This window comes from Dipodomys spectabilis, unplaced genomic scaffold (assembly GCF_019054845.1).
Source record: "Dipodomys spectabilis isolate Male_0828 unplaced genomic scaffold, ASM1905484v1 ptg000478l, whole genome shotgun sequence".
Classification (NCBI taxonomy): domain Eukaryota; kingdom Metazoa; phylum Chordata; class Mammalia; order Rodentia; family Heteromyidae; genus Dipodomys; species Dipodomys spectabilis.
This window is the reverse complement of record NW_024871155.1, coordinates 471455-490060: the sequence shown is the minus strand read 5'-3', so window position 1 is coordinate 490060 and position 18606 is coordinate 471455. Positions and strand designations below refer to the sequence as shown.

The following is an 18606-nucleotide window of genomic DNA, read 5'->3' as shown; positions in this document are numbered from 1 at the left end:
AGCTTTTTCTGTGTATGTGGTACTGAGGAATGGAACCCAGGGCTTTATGCATGCTAGGCAAACACTCTACCACTGAGCCACACACCCAGCCCAAGAGCTGGGGCTCTCAAGAGACAGGAACTCAGACGTCTTGTCTTCCTAAAGCCTCATGTTGGGGTGCCGGGGTGTTGGGGTGTCTGGAGGGACGCAGGCACCCTGAGGACACAGCTGTGTGTGTCAGGACGTGTGTGTGTCTGCATGGCCCTTGCTGAGCTCCCCTCTCCCCAGGCTGAGTAAAAATTGGGGTTCTGGGGGGCCGAAGGAGCACTACCAACTTTTCCCAGTGGAGAGCGGAAAGCCAGAAGGCAGGTTTACTTGGAGCATGGATGAAAGGGGTTTGAGGTTAGAGGAAAGGGAAACAAAGCCCCAGTGGGGGTCTCGGGCCCTTGGGCAGCTGTGAACCCACAGCCCTCGGCGGGCTCAGCCGTCTGCACACGCCACAGGTGAGCGCAGGAAGCGGTCACATGACGCGGCATCTCTCAGCGGATTGCTTCAGGTCCCCCAGCGTGCTCTGAGCCTTGTCCTTGAGTGAGCCCAGGTCCAGGCCCGGGAGGCTGGCCAGCTGCCCAAGCACCGAGGCCTTCTCCTCCTCCTCCTCCGTGTCCTCCTCGATCATCTTGGCCAGTTCCCGGGGCAGCTCCACGTCCCCACCGGCCATCTGGATCTGATTCTCATCTGTCTCGTTCTGTAGGGAGAAAGGGGGGGCGGGGTGGAATGCTGTGAGGAACCCAGGGCTGGGGGAGGGGCAAAGAAAAAAGCCAGGACTGGGGTTCTAGACACCCTGCTTTTTTGTGTGACAGTTGTGGGCTTGAACTCAGGGCCTAGGCGCTATCCCAGAGCTTTTTCACTCAAGGCTGGTGCTTTACCACTTGAGCCACAGCTCTACTTTGAGCTTTTTGCAAAGATCCCAGGTGTGAATCATCAGTGCCCAACCCTCCCTCCCTCCCTCCCTCCCTCCCTCTCTCCCTCCCTTCCTTCCTTCCTTCCTTCCTTCCTTCCTTCCTTCCTTCCTTCTTTCCTTCCCTCTTTCCTTCCTACCCTTCCTCTCTCTTTCTCTTTTTCTCTTCTTTCTCCAATCCTGGGATTTGAACTCAGGGCCTGGACTTTCCTGTCTGGACTGGGCTGGTTTCAAATCTCGATCCTCAGATCTCAGCCTCCCGAGTAGCTGGGATAACAGGCGTGCACCATGAGCTCCCAGACTCCATATCATTTGCTACATTTTTTTCCCCTAGTGCTAGGGCTTGAACTCAGGGCTTGGGCACTGTCCTTGAGCTTCTTTTGCTCAAGGCTAGCACTCTACCACTAAGCCACATTCCCAGCTCCGTTTGTTACATTTCCTGCAAAGAAGACATTGCGACTACAACTAGGAAACAGGATCTAGATTCGAACTCATGTCCCCTTCCTGACACAAAGGTTCACATCTCCAAGTGGAGATCACAAAGTTGAGGCTTGAGGCCTGCTCAGGCAAAAACAAGTATCAAAACCCATCTTCAGCGGGGTATCAGTGGCTCATGCCTGTCATCCTAGCTACTCAGGAGGCTGGGATCTAAGGATCTCGGTTCAAAGCCAGCCCAGGCAGGAAAGTCCGTGAGACTCTTACTTTCAATTAATCACTAGAAAATTGGAAATGGTGCTGTGGCTCAAGTGGTAGAGCATGCACCTTGAGCTGAAGAGCTGAGGGACAGTGCCCAGGCCTTGAGTTCAAGCCCCACTACCAGCATTCACACACACACACACACACACACACAGGGAAGTGGAGGTAGGAATATCTCAGGGCTGCCACCTGCCCGGTCAGTGCCAGAGTCTAGCTCAGGGTGCTGATCCTCCAGCCAGGCCCTACCTTAGGCAGCCGGTACTTGTCACGAAAGTGACTCCGCAGCGTGGCCCGCTCGGCCTTCCTCTGCGTGAACTGTGCATCCCGCTCCATCCTGCAGGGGGAGGGGGGAGAGGAGCGGAGTCTTCAATGCCAGGAGCCGGGCAGGGGGGGGGGGGGGCGCAGCGGGATTCCCACCAGCCTGGGAAAGTTGGGACTCCAACAATTTGCTGTCTCTCCTCATCTCTACACTGGACAGAGCCAACCAGGAAGGGGTGCCACGGAGTCCCTGCAGACCCTAATGTGCACCCCCTGTGGACTTCCACTCAGATCTGTCTTTCCCTTCACACCCTTTGGGTGGAGGAAGATGTTGAGGGCAGACTGGTGCTCCAAGCACAACCTTGAGCAAGTCCCTCTTTCTCTCTTGCAAAATTAGGCTGAAATAAGCTGGGCACCAGTGGCTCACGCCTGTCATCCCAGCTACCCAGGAGGCTGAGATCTGAGGATCACGGTATGAAACCAACCTGGGGGAAGGAAAAGTCTGTGAGACTCTTACTGATCTCCAATGAACTAGTAAAAAGTCCAAAGTGGAGGTGTGGCTCAAGTAGGAGAGCACCAGCCCTAAGCTAAAGGAGAGCACCCGAGCCCCGAGTTCAAGCCCCAGTACTGGCACAAGAAAGAGAAAAGTGGAAGAGCAGTTGGTAACGTTTCATGATGTGTCATGGGCTGGCTGCTGTGACTCGATGATTTTATGCACCCCAAGTCACTTAGCCTTCATTCCTATGCTAATTATGACCCCCCCCCCAACATTTTCCAGAAGAGGAAAGGAGGAAAGAGAAGGAACTTGCAAGTTATTCCTCGGGTAGAGAAAGCAAAGCCAAGATCTTTGAGAACTCAGGCAGCCTGGCCGGAGTCCAGAGTCTCCGCTCCAGCTACCTAGGGCCAGAATCAATGCCTACAAGTGGAGCTCAATGCCTGCGCGCCCCCAACTCAGGATCTGAGCCCCCCCTCTTGTTTATTTATTTGTTTGTTTGTCTCAGATCCTCAGACACAGCGGAGCCCTCACTGGAAGCCACGGGCAGGCAGCTGAGACTCGATCGGATTAAAAGATTACCCAGGGAAGCGCGTGCGCCCCTCCCCCTCCCCAACCCCCCCCCAAGAATCAAAGTGGGAGACCTGGGGGGTGTGAGATGGGGTACCTGGGAGCATCATGGAGGCTTGGCCCCCCTGTCCCAGCCTCTTGTCAAGTTTAGGAAGAAAGGGGAGAGGGGCTTGGACGGAGGTTTAGCCCTCCAGAGGTTTAGGTGGCTTGGGGTGCTGGGAGGGGGGGTGTCTCTGGAGCCAGGGGGACCCCCACTTACTTTTCTTCCACTAGTTGCTTCTGATACTCCTCGTATTCCTCCCGGCTCATGCCCTGTGCTTCGGCCGCCGACTTCTCCCCGTCTCCCTTCTCCTCACCGCCCCCCAGGCTCCCGGTGAGATTCTTCAGCTGGCCGCCCACCATCGTCTTCACCATGAACGCCATGGTCCCGGGCAGCCTCTGCGGCCGGCGCCTCTGTGACCACCCTGGCAATCGGCTTCAGCACCGGGGCCCCTGGACAGCTCCGGCCGCCAGCCCGGGCTCTGCACTGCACCTCCTTCCCCACGCTCTCCCCACGGGGGGCGGGGGGCCCGCACGGGGCTGGCGAGGCTGGACCACGTGCCCAGCCTCACCCCCGCCTCCTTCAACGCCCAGCCCGGCTGGCCACGGCTGACAGCCCGCCCGCCCGGGTGGGGGGGCTGCTTCCTAGAGAAAGAGGGGGGGCGCCTCCATACACACAGCCCGGACCCCTGCTACCTCCCCAATTTCAACTTTCTCTCCAGGATTTCAGCCGAGAGACCCAGGTCGCCGCGAGAAAGCAGACAGACGCTCAGAGTGGCCCCCCTTCCCTACACATTGGGTCCCCCCCCCACAATGCTGGTCCCCCCCCAATGCTACACCCCCCAAAGGAGAGCAAGGTGCGGGATTCCCAGGGATGGATCCCCAGATTCGCCTGGCATAGTTGAGGTCACGTGTCACCCTGCCGGCCCTGGGGTGCTGAGGGCCAGAGCCTGGTGATGCTGGAGGAGCAAGGCGGGGGGGGGGGGGGGGGGGGGGGGGGGGGGGGAGAGGGGACAGCCAGACCCCTCGCGCCCAGTGGGGAGGTGGGGGGGACTCTGTAATGGAATTCCACCCAGACGTGGCCCTCCTTCCTTCAGCAGTTCAGAGGAAAGGGGTGCGGGGAAGCGGGGTGCGGTGAGAACAAAGCCCCCCACGTTTCCCTGTCCTTGGGACTCCCTCCCAGAGACCTCCCCCAGAGGGAGGCAGGATCCATTGGGGAGGCTGGAGGAGGCTGTGAGGACACATGGAAGCTCAGCAGGGGGAAAGCCGCTTTAATTTGGAGAAGTTCTTCCAAAGCCAGGCTGTGGGCAGGAGCAGGGGCTTAGAGGAGGCAGATACCGACGACCGACCCGGGCCTCAAGACACGAAGCTTGGAGGGGGCTTAGGCATTCATGCTGGAGGAGACCGGCTGCCTTCTGAAAAGCCCCAGCACCCCAGGGATGCGGGGTGCAGGGATGTGGGGTGCAGAGGTGCGGGGTGCAGGGGTTCGGGGTGCAGGGTCCAGAGGAAAGGGAACTGTGGACAGACATTCCCGAAGGCTCTCGTCCAGCTCCTGCCTGCTGCTGTCAGAGACAAAGAGATTACTTGGGTCTGTGTGTGTGTGTGTGTGTGTGTGTGTGTGTGTGCAAGCATGCATCAATACTGGGGCTCAAATTCAGGGCCTGGATGCTCTCTCCCTAAGCTTTGTTAAAGCCTAAGGTTGGTGCTCAACCACTTGAGCCATAGCTCTACTTCTGGCTTTTTAAGCTGGTTAGAGATAAGAGTCTCATGGACTTTCCTGCCTGGGCTGACTTTGAACTGTGATCCTTTGATTTCAGCCTCCTGAGTAGCTAGGATGACAGGCAGGAGCCACCAGTGCCCAGATCTTTTCTTTTTTTTTTTTCTTTTTAATTTTAAGATGGGTCTCTCTGGGGTGAGAATGTGGCTTAGTGGTAGAGTCTTGCCTAGCATGCATGAAGCCCTGGGTCCGATCGATTCCTCAGTGCCATATACACAGAAAAAGCAGTGGCTCAACGGGTAGAGTGCTAATTTGAGCAAAAGAAGCTCAGGGAGGGGCTGGGAAGGTGGCTCAGTGGTAGAGCGCTTGCCTTGCATGCCAGAGGCCCTGGGTTCAATTCCTCAGCACCACATAAGAAAAAAGCCGGAAGTGGCGCTGTGGCTCAAGTGGTAGAGCTCTAGCCTTGAGCTGAAGAGCTGAGGGACAGCGCCCAGGCCCAGAGTTCAGGCCCCACGACTGGACCAAAAAAAAAAAAAGAAAGAAGCTCAGGGACAGTACCAGGCCCTGAGTTCAAGCCCTAGGTCTGGTGGAAGGAAGGGAAGGAAGGAAGGAAGGAAGGAAGGAAGGAAGGAAGGAAGGAAGGAAGGAAGGAAGGAAGGAAGGAAGGAAGGAAGGAAGGAAGGAAGGAAGGGAAGGAAGGAAGGAAGGAAGGGAAGGGAAGGAAGGAAGGAAGGAAGGAAGGAAGGAAGGAAGGAAGGAAGGAAGGAAGGTTTCTCTATGTGATTCAGGCTGTCCTCAAATTCTACATCCTCCCAGATCGGCCACTGCCTCACAAGTGCTGAGCTTCCAGGCACACACTGCCACAGCTGGCTTCTTTTGCCCTATTTCACTTCATTGGCTCTTCCATTTACTTCTACTGTTAAACTGTGACATTTCTCCCCAAAATATGCTTTTTGCAGTTGGGTGCTCGTGGCTCACGCATGTCAACCTAGCTACTCAGGAGGCTGAGCTCTGAGGATCGCTGTTTTAAGCACTTAGGCCCTGAGTTCAAACCCTAGCATCAGCACACACAAAAGTTCTTTCTCAGCTGGGCATCAGTGGCTTACCCCTGTCATCCTAGCTACTCAGGAGGCTGAGATCTGAGGATGGCAGTTTGAAGCCAGCCCAGGCAGAAAAGTCCCCATGAAATTCATATCTCCCATTAACCAATCAAAAACTGGAAGTGGCACTGTTGTTCAAGTGGTAGAGCGCTAGCCTTGAGCACAAAGAGGATCAGGGACAGCGCCCAGGGCCCTGAGTTCAAGCCCTACAACCGACAAAAAAAAAAAAGAGTAAAAAATAAAGTTCTTCCTCTTGCACACCTATCATCTGCCATCAAGCATTGTCCATTTGCTTGTCAGCTGTCACTTTCTCCCTCTTGGGGACTGAGGTGGCGTTGGTGAGGGGAAGAAGGGTCCTGGTGTGTTCTGCTCTGGCTGTGGGGCAGACCATGCAGCCTCCCTCCAGGCCTCAAACTGAGCAGTTACAGCCCAGAACCAAGCCACGCTGGGCAGGCTGGGAAACTCTGCCCACCCAGGGAAGGCTCACCTGAAGTTCACGTAGCAGAAGAAGCCAATGGTCTGGAGGAGGAGGAAGAATAAGAAGAATCCGGGCTGCAGGCATGCGGGTGCCCTGGGGCGCCAGCCTGTAGGGCGGGGCGCCTTGGCTGCCGTCTTCTGCAAGATGGAGGGGAAGCCTGAGGTCCTGGCTCCGCTTCTCAGGCGGGAGTGGACCTTCGGCCTCCAGCTCGCATGGCCCCTGGTGCTCACCCCGGCTGTCACCGGGGCCACAATGGCCGCCCCACCCTCCCTCCATGGGAACCTCCAGGAAGACATTCCGGAGGTCAGGGGATCATACATGCCATCCCACTACTCAGGAGGCTGCGATCTGAGGATCTGGGACTAAGAGCCAGTAGACTGGGCGGGAAAGGCTGTGAGACTCTTATCTCCAACAAACCACCAAAATGCCAGAAGGGGAGCTCAAGTGGTAGAGCACCGGCCTTGAGTGAAAAAGCCAAGCGAGAACATAAAGCCCTGGGTTTAAGCCCCGATAATTCACACACACACACACACACACACACACACACACACACACACACACACACACACACCCCAAAGAGAGAAAAAAGTAGAGGAAGAAAGAGAAAGGTAGAAGAAAGAGGAGAAAAGGAAGAAAGAGAAAGAAGGAAGGAAAGAGGAAGGAAGGAAAGAAGAAGGGAGGGAAGGAAGGAAGGAAAGAAGGAAGGAAGGAAGGAAGGAGGAAGGAAAGAGGAAAGAAGGAAGGAAGGAAGAAAGAAAGGAGGGAGGAAGGAAGGAAGGAAGGAGGAAGGAAAGAGGAAAGAAGGAAGGAAGGAAGGAAGGAAGGAAGGAAGAAAGGAAGGACAGCATCATAGAGTGAACTCTAAGTTGTATCCCCTTTTGGGATCGAGGGGTTGGGCCAAGGGGTCTCCAGGTCCCCTGGAGCAGACAGACAGAGAAGCTGCGATTGTGTGTCTCTGCAGGGCTGTGTGCATGCATGCGCACGCGCAGATACAGGCGCCTGAGGACTCCCTAGAAGGATGGTGGAGGAGGCTCACTGGGGGCTGCAGAAGTGTTGGAAGGAAGGGGCGGAGCCCAGGCCTCAGGGCCCGGCCCCCGTGCCCCCCCACTCCCTCCCCTTACCACCAGGCCCCGGAGGTCCTTCTGCAGGACGCTCATGATCTGGTCCAGCTCCAGGAAGTGATGCTTGGTGCCCACAGGGAGGTAGAGGCCTCGGGCATCCGAGGCCATGCGGACGGCTGCATCCCTGATGGGCGGGGTGGGGGAGGAAACGAGGGAGGTGAATTGCTGTCCAAATCACCTAACCATTCCCATCTTTGCTCCGCCAGCAGTTACCATGCACGGAAGCTCTGCCCTGAGCCTCCTTATACCCCAACATGGCTCGAACCCACACACGAATCTTCCGAAAGTTGGCACAACTCCCAGCCCCCAGAGCTCTCTCACCCTCTTCCTCCTCTACCTTTCCCAGACATCGAGATGGGGCAGGTGTGGGCAGGGGCAGGGGGCATTCACAGCTCTGAGGTTTCTCTCCCCATCCCCAGGGCTTTTGTTCTGCTGGGTGTCAGTGGCTCACGCCTGTAATCCTGGTTACTCAGGAGGCTGAGATCTGAGGATCATGGTTCAAAGCCAGCCCAGGGAAGGAAAGGCTGTGAGATACTTATCTCCAATAAACCACCAGAAAACCAGAAGTGGTGCTGTGGCTCAAGTGGTAGAGCACTAGGCTTGAGCTGAAGAGCTGAGGGACAGCGCCCAGGTCCAGAGTTCAGGCCCCAAGACAAAAAAACAAAACAGGGGCTGGGAAGGTGGCTCAGTGGTAGAGTGCTTGCCTCGCAAGCATGAGGCCCTGGGTTCGATTCCTCAGTACCACATAAGCAGAAAAAGCTGGAAGTGGTGCTATGGCTTAAGTGGTACAGTGCTAGACTTGAGCTGAAGAGCTTAGGGACAGTGCCCAGGCCCAGAGTTCAGGCCCCATGACCAACCAAAAAATAAAACAAAACAAAAAACACAAACACATTTGTTTTAGCTGAGTACTGGTGCTCATGCCTGTAATCCCAGCTATTCAAGAGGCTGAGATCTGAGGACTGAGGTTCACCAACCTAGACAGACAAATCTGCGAGATGATTTTTTTTTTTTTGGGTCCAGTCGTGGGCCTGAACTCTGGGCCTGGGCGCTGTCCCTCAGCTCTTCAGCTCAAGGCTAGCACTCTACCACTCAAGCCACAGCGCCACTTCCGGCTTTTTTCATTTTGCTTTATGTGGTGCTGAGGAATCAAACCCAGGGCCTCAGGCATGCAAGGCAAGCGCTCTACCACTGAGCCACCTTCCCAGCCCTGAGATGATTTTTTTTTTTTATCTCCAACTAGCCAGCAAAAAACCAGAAGTGGATCTGTGGCTCAAGTGGTGCAGAGCCAGCCTGAGCGGAAAAAGTTCAGGGACTGTGCCGCAGGCTTTGAATTCAAGCCCCAGGATCAGCACCAACAAACAAACAACAATAACAACGAAAAACCTACCACTTTGAATTTGATCCACATTCCCCAACCTCTCGCATTGCCAAGCTCTGATCTGGGTGTCCAGGGAATGATGGGAGGAATTGGGGGGAATCGATGCAGGATCACGGAGGAACTTCCGCAGAGACTCAAGCTGGTAAAAGGCTGTGTCTGTCATTCTGTCCCAGTTCCTTGGCCCCTCGGTCCTTACCTCACCTCCTGCAGGGCACTGAGCAGAGTCCGCTGTCCGGACAGCAGGGTGCTGATGTTGGTGAGGTCCTGCGGGAAGGCCAGGCTCTTGGCTAGCTTGGGTATGGGGCCCAGTCCCCCTGCTCCCAGCCTGCCTTCCTGGAGAGCCCTGGGGTCTAGTTCCCTGGGGGGGGAGGAGCCAGGATGGTTGCAGAAATGAAAATTTGGATGAAAAGTGAGCATTAAGCAAGCAGTATGCAAATCGCATGCAAATCGCATGCAAATCCGCACCTAATCTATTTCTGTCATAGGTCTATAGATCTGAGTTTAAAAAACATGGCATCTTCTCTCCCCAGCCCCAGCCATGTGGCTCTGGAGAGCATTTACTTGTGGGATGATGCTCTTTTTGCAGCCAGTGGCTCACGCCTGTAATCCTAGCTACTCAGAAGGCTGAGATCTCAGGACTGTGGTTCAAAGCCAGCCCAGGCAGGAAAATCCATGAGACTCTTACCTCTAATTAATCACCAAAAAGCCAAAGTGAAGCTCTAGCCCAAGTGACAGTGTTAGCCTTGAGTGACAAGTTCTGGGACAGCGTGCAGGCCCTGCGTTCAAGCCCTGGGACCTCTTCTTTCCACCCCCCCCCCATACACACACAGATGTAAGATCTAGCACATAGCCCTGTTTCATTCAATGACCTGTAGTCTTTCAACCTTGTCCCCATTTTCCTGCAGTTTTTAGGGGTGGCTAGCTTCTGGCTGCAGCACTTTTCCTCTTTTTAATTTTATTTTTATTAATTAATTTAGCATGTGTGTTTTGTCTGCGTGCCAGTCTTGGGGCTTGAACTCAGGGCCTGGGTGCAGTCCCTGAGCTATTTCACTCAAAACTGGTGTCCTACCACTGGAGCCACAGCTCCACTTCTGGCTTTTGGTGATTAAGTGGAGATAAGAGTCTCACGGACTTTCCTGCCAAGCCTGGCTTCCAACTGCGATCCTCAGATCTCAGCCTCCTGAGTAGCTGGGATGACAGGCGGGAGCCACTGGCACTGGACTAGCAATTGTCCTCTTGTGGAGTAGTTAGGATGTAGCCTGCCTGCTGGGCTACTTACCCAGCCTTCCACAGGCCCTGCCTGGCCTGGGAGCCTCAGCTGCTCCCTCCATTGCTTCTCTGCCTGGGCCATCTGCTCTGAGAGAGCCCCGAGTGACTGCAGGATTCTTGTCTGTTTGTCCAGTGTCTCCTCCAGGTCAAAGAGCCTTTCCCCTAGGGTGGGTGGAGCAGAGATGGGGGGGTGTGGCCAAAGCCAGACAGCAGCTCCTCTCTTGGGGGCAATATCTAGAAAGAGGCTTGGGCATAGGGCTGGACCCTGGGCCTGTGGTCTTAACGACTATAATGGGACAGAGCTACTTACGCTGATAGTTCAAGGCCAGACTGGGGGAAAAAAGTTCAGGAGAGAGCCCATCTCAACCAGTAAAAGCTGGGGGCGTGACACCTGTCACCCAGGAAGTGTAAACAGGAGGATCACCGTCCAAGCTAGCTCAGGCATAGACAGGAGAACTTAGCCGGGCGCTGGGGGCTCCCGCTTGACATCCTAACTATTCAGGAACCTGAGATCTCAGGATCCCCCAATTTGAAGCCAAGCGTGTGTGTGGGAGTAGAAAACTTTTGAGACTCTTAGCTCTCATTAACCAGCAAAAAAAAAAGTTGGAAGGGGAGGTACGGTTGGAGCGGTAAAGCGCCAGCTTGGAGCCGAAAAAGTCAAATGATGGTGACTGGTTCGGAGTTCAAGTCCCTGCACTTGCACACTCAGACACACAGAAAAAGTGTGCCTTCTGCTTCCAAGACCTAAGACCCTCCCCTAGGGAGTGTGTCTGGGGCAGGCAGGATAGCAGAGGCCCAGGTCCTCCTTACAGATGGCCTCTTCATCTCCTCCCAGGGACCCCAGATCTGTGGCGGTCAGATGGGCCGCCCGGCCTTCCTGCTCTCCTACCCTCTTCCTGGGCTTTGAAGTCAGGCTGGGCAATGCTGTCCCGGGTGCCCAAGGCCAGCCGTGCTGTCAACTCTTCCAGCTGCCTGGCCAAGCGGAGCTGCTCCATGTTTAGGAAGGCCTGGAGGCCAGCCTGGAGGAGGAAGACCAGGGGTGAAGCCTCTGGTGGTTCCCACCCTTCCTCTGCCCCCCCACTCCCCAGCACTGCCCAGCGTAAGATCCAGAACACATAGGATGGGGGGGAGGGGTGAAGAAGAGGAAGGGCTGGAATGACAGCATCTGTGGGGGGGGGGGTGTGGGGACACAGAGCAGAAGCATCCAGGGAGCCCAGGGCCCCCCACAGGGCCTCACCTCCAGGCCTGGCTCGTGCAGACTGAAGGTAAGGAAGGACAAGATGTCGTGGTCATCTGGAGGAGGAGTTCACAGAGGGAGGTGAAGCCCTTCCATGCCCCGCCCACCCCATCCAGGCCACGCCCACCCCATCCAGGCCACGCCCACCCCACCCAGGCCACGCCCCCAGCAACACTGCACTCTAAGAAAGTCAAGAGACTGGATGAGCCCAGTGCCCTGGTAGCTCACAGGGCGGAGGGGAGGAAGGAGGGGACATCATCCCAGCTACTCAGGAGGCTGAGATTTGAGGATCACGGTTCAAAGCCAACCCCGGGCAGGAAAATCTGTGAGACTCGTTCACCTCCAATGAACCAAGCCAAGAGCTGGAAGTGGCAGCGTGGCTCAAGTGGTTGTGTGCCAGGCCTGAACAAAAAAAGCCAAGCGAGAGTGCAAGGCCCTGAGTTCAAGTCCCAGGACCAGAGCAAAGAAATAATGAAAGAAAGTAAAAGTAAAAAGAACTCCCAGCCAGATAGGTGCTGGTGGCTCACGCCTGCAATCCTAGTCACTCAGGAAGTAGAGATCTGAAGATTGAGATTCAGAGTCACATTTTGCAGGAAACGTCCATGAGACTTTTTTTTTCCCTTGGTGCAGGTCCTGAGGCTTGAACTCAGGGCTTGGGCGCTGTCTCTGAGCTGTTTTGGCTCAGGGCTAGTGCTCTACCACGTGAGCCATAGTTCCACTTCCAGCTTTTTGATCATTTTGGTGGTTCATTGGAGATAAGAGTCTCACGGAATTTCCTGCCTTTGCTGGCTTTGAACTGTGATCCTCAGATCTCAGCCTCCTGAGTAGCTGGGATTATAGACATGAACCACTGGCCTGGGACCTTTGAAACTTTCAATAATCCCTTGCAAAGCAGATGTGATGTTCTCCTGGGAGGGAGCTGGCATCTGCCCGGATCTGTGCCCAGGTGAACGGTGCTTCACTAAACACCGCCCTCAGCTCCTTCCCCACCCAGAGGGGCCCTTACCTGCCAGAGTGCTGGTGGCTGCAGAGACCCCAAAGAAACCTTCAGGGGCCAAAACCAGGGGCCCGACGTCAACACAGACCTCATCTGGGTCTCTGGGTGTGAGGCCACTGCTCAAGGACACCTGAAGGTCATGGAGGGGGTGAGCTGGGCACTACTCGTGTTCAAGTTCTGCACACAGCTGGGGGAAGGTACCTGGGTCCCCTCATGGGTGTGAGGACTCAGGGGTTTCCCAGAGGGACCCCCTATGCTAACACGCAACTCTGTGGGGGATGCACAGCAGCTCTATATCTTCTTTGTGGCTTCACATTTTTGTTGTTGTTGTTGTTGGTCTTGGGTCTTGAACTCAAGGCCCAGGCGCTGTCCCTGAGCTCTTTTTGTTCAGGGCTAGCGCTCTACCACTTTGAGCCATAGCGCCACTTGTGGTTTTCTGGTGGTTCATTGGAAATAAGAGTCTCATGGACTCTCGTGTTCAGGCTAGCTTTGCATCATGATCCTCAGATCTCAGCCTCCTGAGTAGCTAGGGTGATAGGCGTGAGCCACCGGTGTCTGGCCAAGAGAAATGTATTTGCCTCAAGTTCTAGAGGCTTGAAATCCCCAGTGGCATCATGCACAGGGCCCTGCTTCCTCTCCACGTCCTGTGGGAAACGCTTGCTCCCTTGCCCTTCCCAGTGTGTGTGGCGGGTTGCCTTGGCTCGTGGCCCCAGCATTCCAATGGCCGCTAGGTGTCACATGATCTCTGCATCAGCTCTACATGTTGAAGCTCAATGGGAGGCGGTGGGAGAGGGGAGGTTGTCCCCCAAAAGCAGGAAGGAAACTCACACGAAGCCTCTGCCCCCAGTAGGTGATGCGGACTTTGAAGGGGTGGGGCCGGTTCCTGAAGTCTCGGTGACAGGAACCAAGCACGGCGTCATCTTCATGCCTGTGAGACCTGGAACTCAGTGACGTCATGCAGAACTCAAGGCCTTGGCCAATGGGGATGGGTCTCAAAGCCCAGGCCTGCAGTGCCACTCCTTTCCTCCTTCGGAGACTTAGTATGGGACAAGTTCCCATTGTCTAACTTGAGTCTCCCTTGCTATTATAGTTTGACAGAAGAAAGCAAAGTCACCAGGCTCCGGTGACTCACGCTTGTCATGCTAGCTCCTCGGGAGGCTGAGATCTGAGGGTTGTGGTTCAAAGCCAGCTCGGGCAGGAAAGTCTGTGTGACTCTTATCTCCAATAAACCATTCAGAAAACCAAGTGGCGCTGTGGCTCAAGTGGTAGAGCACTAGCCTTGAGCTGAAGAGCTGAGGGACAGCGCCCAGGTCCAGAGTTCAAACCCCATGACTGACAAAAAAAAAAAAAAGGCTAATAATTGCAAATACCTCCTAAGGCGGTTATGAGGGTTAGCTCCTTCAATGAGCTTCATGCCTGGCGTGGTGCCTGCTGACAGTACACTCACCCCCATAAAAGCAATTATTCTAATTGATGTGAGGTCAGAGATGTTTGCTGAGAGACGGACAAACTGGCCCGGCAGGGAGGGCAGGAGGCCACGTCATCTGGGAGAAAGGGATGGGTGTGTGGCCCTGGCGGGAAGAGTGTGGATCCACCCCGGGGGCTGCAGCTCTGCACTCAGTGCTGTGCTTGCTGGTTGAGCTTTCCAGGTCACCCCACCTCTCTGTTTATCTTGAGTTGGTGTTGGCCAAGGACTTGACGACTCAGCCTGGAAGAGCGAGAAACTCTGGTCTTGGGGACCCAGAGACACAGCTGAGATCCATGGGGGAGGTAGGAGAGAGAGAGAGACAGACAGACAGAGAAAGACAGAGAGACAGAGAGAGACAAAGACAGAGTAGCAAGAGCAGAAGCTCTAGCCAAGCACCATGCCCCATGCCTGTAATCCCAGCTACTCAGGAGGCTGAGATCTGAGGATCACGGTTCAAAGCTAGCCTGGGCAAGGAAAGTCTGTGAGACTCTTATCTCCAATAAACCACCAGAAAACCAAAAGTGGCGCTGTGGCTCAAGTGGTAGAGCGCTCGCCTTGAGCTGAAGAGCTGAGGGACAGCGCCCAGGCCCAGCGTTCAAGCCCCACAACCAACAAAAGAAAAAGGAAAAAGGAAAGAAAGAAAGAAAAAGCCAAGGGCCTGAATTTGAACCCAGGACCAGTACACACACACACACACACACACACACACAAAGGCACATGCATGCACACATGCACACACACGCGCACGTAGCATTGGGAGAGGTTGGCACTGCAGGGTAGTGGCCCAGGAAGGAAGGAAGGAAGGAAGGAGGGGGAAGGGGTCAGCCCTGCCCCCAGACTCTTACCCAAACAGCCCTGCTGGGGAGGGCGTGCTGCGGCCCAGCACGCGGACAGCTGGCCTGTCCTGAACGTAGAAAGCAACACTCAGGGAGGAGGCCCAGAGCGGAGGCAGAGGGCACACCCACCTGGCCCGATGCCACCCACCTGGGCATCCATGATGGTGGAGTCCAAGATAATTCCAAGGCTATCCCCCAGGGCCGGCTCACCCGGGACAGCGCTGGCCTGGCCCCTGTCCCGAGCGTACCACACGCCCTGCAAGGCCCAGGCCCTCAGCTTGGGGAGATCCCGACAGAGCACCCCGTCCTGCCTCCCCCCTGCACACCGGGCGGGGAGGGGTCACTCACCACGCCCTGGGCTCCCCGGGCCCCGGGGCCTGTCACCCTCATCCGTACTTCTACCTCCCAGGAAGAGAAGGGGACAGAGGTGCTGCTCCACACAGCCCCGCTGCGGTGCCTCATGGACGGTGCCAGCCGCACCTCTTCTAGGCCCACAATGGCGTCTGGAGAGCAGGACAGCTCAGAGCCATGCTACACACACACACACACACACACACACACACAGACCCTCACCCCCACACCCCACCAGCCACAGGTGGAGGTCCGACCCACCAGCACCTGCCATTTGCTAAGTAAAAACCCAGGCCAGTAGCTCTTGCCTGTAATCCCAGCTACTCAGGACATTGAGATTGGAGGATCACGGTTTGAAACCAGCCTAAGCAGGAAAAGTATGGGAGCTACTTATCTCCAATAAACCACCCCAAAAGTCAGGGGTGGAGCTGTGGCTCACGCGGGAGAGCGCCAGCCTTGAGTGGGAAAAGCTCAGGGACGGCACCCAGGCCCTGAGTGCAAGCCCCAGGATTGGTGGCACACAGACAGACAGACACACACACACACACATGTGCATACACATGCACACACAAAGCACTCTGCTCAGAAGCAGGAGGACTCCGAAGTAGAGGCAGGGAAATACAGGCTGGACTTTGTCTGTGTCTTGCTTGTGGTGTCTGGTTTTACTGTTGTTTTATTTTGTTTTGTGCTGGCCCTAGGATTTGAACTCAGGGCCTGGGTTCTTTCCCGAAGCATTTTTCTTTTTTGCTCAAAGCTAGCACTCACCACCTGAGTCATAGCTAATGGAGATAAGAATCTCATGGTGCTGAGCGCTGGTGGCTCACGCCTGTCATCCTAGCTCCTCAGGAAGCTGAGATCGGAGGATTATGGTTCAAATCTCTAATGAACCACTAAAAAACCCCAAGTGGAGCTGTGGCTCAAGTGGTAGAGCGCTAGCCTTGAGACAAAAGAGCTCAGGGATAGCGCCCAGGCCCTGAGTTCAAACCCCATGCTTGCCTAAAAAGAAAGAGTCTCACAGGCTTTACTGCCTTGGCTGGCTTCAAACCACGATCCTCAGATCTCAACCTCTGGAGTAGTTGGGATGACAGATGTGAGCCACTGGTGCCCAGCTATGGAGTGTTAAGAGTTTTCCCTGATGCTGGAGGCTGGGGTGGAGGGAGCCCTTTATGACCAAGAAGGGTGGGGAGGGGGAAAGGGAGAGAAACTGAGGCAGACCTAGCAGGAAGTGGGGGAAAGGAAATCCGAGGCCCCGCCCAGCTTGCTCTTCATCCTCCATTCTCCATTCTGTCAATCTGGAACCTCGCCCAGGGCCTAGACCTTGCCAGAACTTTCCGGAGGCTGCTAATCCAAGCTGTTTGCTCTGCAGAAGACCCAGGATGGGGTATAGAGGGATAGAAGCTAAAAGCCAGAGGTGACCGGGGCCCTGGAAGCTGACTCTGCCACTTGTGTGTGTGTGTGTGTGTGTGTGTGTGTGTGTGTCTGTGTGTCTGTGTGTCTGTGTGTGTCTTTTTGAGGCAGTGTCTTGCTATGTAGCCTCAGCCTCTGGTTCTGGGGCTGGGCACAGAAGAACGGTGAGAATTGAGTGCTAGTAGCTCAGGCCTGTCATCCTAGCTACTCAGGAGGCTGATATCTGAGGATTGTGGTTTGAGTCTGTGAAACTGTTGTTTGTTTTTGGTCAGTTGTGGGGCTTGAACTCTGGGCCTGGGCGCTGTCCCTCAGCTCTTCAGCTCAAGGCGAGCGCTCTACCACTTGAGCCACAGCGCCACTTCTGGTTTTCTGGTGGTTCATTGGAGATGAGTCTCACAGACTTTCCTGCCCGGGCTGGCTTTGAACTGTCGTGATCCTGAAATCTCAGCCTCCTGAGTAGCTAGGATGACAGGCGTGAGCCATCAGCCCCCTGGCTATCTGAGAAACTCTTATCTCCAACTAACCAGCAAAAAGCTGGAAGTGGAGCTGCAACTCAAATGGTAGACCAGCAGCTTTGAACCTGAAAAAGCTCAGGGAGGAGGCTGGGAAGGTGGCTCAGTGGTAGAGCGCTTGCCTCGCATGCATGAGGCCCTGGGTTCAATTCTTCTAACACCACATAAACAGAAAAAGCTGGAAGTGGCGCTGTGGCTCAAGTGGTAGAGCGCTAGCCTTGAGCCCAAGAGCTGAGAGACAGCGCCCAGGCCCTGAGCTCAAGCCCCAGGATTGGTGAGTGCACACGAATGTGCGTGCACACACACACACACACACACACACACAAGGGGGGGGCAGGAAGTTAAAACTGAAGCTGGTGGCTGGGAATGAATTTTTTTTGATGACTGGAACACAAGGGCCGCCTGGAAGGTTCTGGACCCCTGGTCCCATCACCCCAGCCTGGCCTCACCCCTGCCACTCCCTCCCTGGCCATGGCTCCTGGACCCTCCTGGGTCCTGGGCATGGCTGAGACCTTCTCCTCACCTCCATGGCAGCTCCAGAAGGGAATTCCCGCCCCAGGCCACGGCCCCTTGAAGCTGAGCTTGTATTCGAACCTGCGTCTTAGAGGAGGGAGCTCTTCCGTGCCGTGGGGGACCGGGCACAGGAGGAGCAGGCAGAGCAGCGGGGTGGACGTGCAGATGCCAGGCATGGTGAGGGGCTGAGGTCCGGCTGCCAGGCTGGGCGGCGGCGGGCAGCCAGGCAGAGAGGCGCTGGGCACCAGCCAGGCCCTGGCTCTTCCTCACCGCCAGGATCCTGTTCTGATCTCAGGCCCCACCTCCTCCACCTCCAGCGGGAATGGGCAGCTGGCCCCGGCTCACCCTCCCTCAGCTCTGTCCCTGGGCCTGGCCATCTTCCCTGGGTTCTAGAAGCTGATGACAGAGGCAGTGTCCAGGGAGGCACAGAAACCTTGTAGTACCCTGTTGTGGGAAGGTCTCTTGGTTGTGTGTGTGTGTGTGTGTGTGTGTGTACGCACATGCACGTGCAAGTGCATGAACTCACAGTCTAGGCGCTGTCCCTGAGCTTCTTTAGCTACAGGCTAGCGCTCTACTACTTGAGCCAGGACTCCACTTCTAGCTTTTTCTGAGTAGTTTAATAGAAATAAAGAGCTTCACAAGACTTCCTGATTGGGCTGGCTTTGAATCACGATCCTCAGATCTCAACCTCCTGAGTAGCTAGAATGACAGCTATGAGCCTAGTGCCCAGCTCTGCTGAGTTTTCTTGCTCACAGCTGGCACTCTACCATTTGAGCCACCCCTCTAGGCCTGTATTTTGCTGGTTAATTGGAGATGAAGTCTCAAGAGACTTCTCTGCCCCAGTTGGCTCTGAACTTGGAGCCTCAGATTTCAGCTTTTGGAGTAGCTGGGATTACAGACGTGAGCCACGGACTCCAGTGGCTTCCTCCTCTCCCTGGCTGTGTTATTCCGCTTTCCTGTCCCCCTCAGCACGTTTGTATTCTTAACAACTAAGTGACATAAAGGGCAAATAAATGCAATATGCATAGATCTCCTTTGCAATCCAAAGTTAACCCGCCAACCAGTGGGGAAAATGGGACAATCGGGGAAATTTGAACAATGAATATTTGATTTGGTTTGAGAATCATCATTAATATTGCTAGAAGTAGCCAGGCACTGGTGGCTCACGGGTCATCCTAGCTGCTCAGGAGGCTGAGATCTGAGGATCTGTGGTGGAAGCCAGCCTGGGA

At 55.4% G+C, this 18606-nt stretch overlaps 2 protein-coding genes across 2 annotated transcripts; both read right to left on the bottom strand.

The window, feature by feature from the left end:
* Positions 1-490: 490 nt before the first annotated feature.
* Cplx3 (complexin 3) lies at positions 491-3381 on the bottom strand. Its single transcript, XM_042668874.1, has 3 exons — positions 3214-3381; positions 1880-1967; positions 491-724 (listed from the first exon to the last, which is right to left on the bottom strand). The coding sequence occupies exons 1-3, from the start codon at positions 3375-3377 to the stop codon at positions 500-502; spliced, it is 477 nt and encodes a 158-aa protein (XP_042524808.1). The 5' UTR covers positions 3378-3381; the 3' UTR covers positions 491-499.
* Positions 3382-4374: 993 nt separating this feature from the next.
* Lman1l (lectin, mannose binding 1 like) lies at positions 4375-17553 on the bottom strand. Its single transcript, XM_042668889.1, has 12 exons — positions 17388-17553; positions 14943-15097; positions 14604-14662; positions 13119-13218; positions 12300-12420; positions 11294-11349; positions 10946-11075; positions 10067-10218; positions 8984-9051; positions 7410-7533; positions 6298-6425; positions 4375-4552 (listed from the first exon to the last, which is right to left on the bottom strand). Exons 1-12 carry the CDS (start codon positions 17551-17553, stop codon positions 4375-4377), a joined length of 1437 nt encoding a protein of 478 aa, XP_042524823.1.
* Between the last annotated feature and the right edge of the window lie 1053 nt (positions 17554-18606).

What these genes read in the sequence shown, in the direction of transcription:
- Lman1l (XM_042668889.1), bottom strand. Translation starts at nt 17,553, where the DNA reads ATGCCTGGCATCTGCACGTCCACCCCGCTGCTCTGCCTGCTCCTCCTG. An exon ending in CTTCTGGAGCTGCCATGGAG is followed by an intron (nt 15,098 to 17,387) that starts GTGAGGAGAAGG and finishes CCTGCTCTCCAG; the next exon opens with ACGCCATTGTGGGCCTAGAA. An exon ending in AGGACCTCCGGGGCCTGGTG is followed by an intron (nt 6,426 to 7,409) that starts GTAAGGGGAGGG and finishes TCCATCTTGCAG; the next exon opens with AAGACGGCAGCCAAGGCGCC.
- Cplx3 (XM_042668874.1), bottom strand. Translation starts at nt 3,377, where the DNA reads ATGGCGTTCATGGTGAAGACGATGGTGGGCGGCCAGCTGAAGAATCTC. An exon ending in AAGCAACTAGTGGAAGAAAA is followed by an intron (nt 1,968 to 3,213) that starts GTAAGTGGGGGT and finishes CTCCCCCTGCAG; the next exon opens with GATGGAGCGGGATGCACAGT. An exon ending in ACAAGTACCGGCTGCCTAAG is followed by an intron (nt 725 to 1,879) that starts GTAGGGCCTGGC and finishes TTCTCCCTACAG; the next exon opens with AACGAGACAGATGAGAATCA.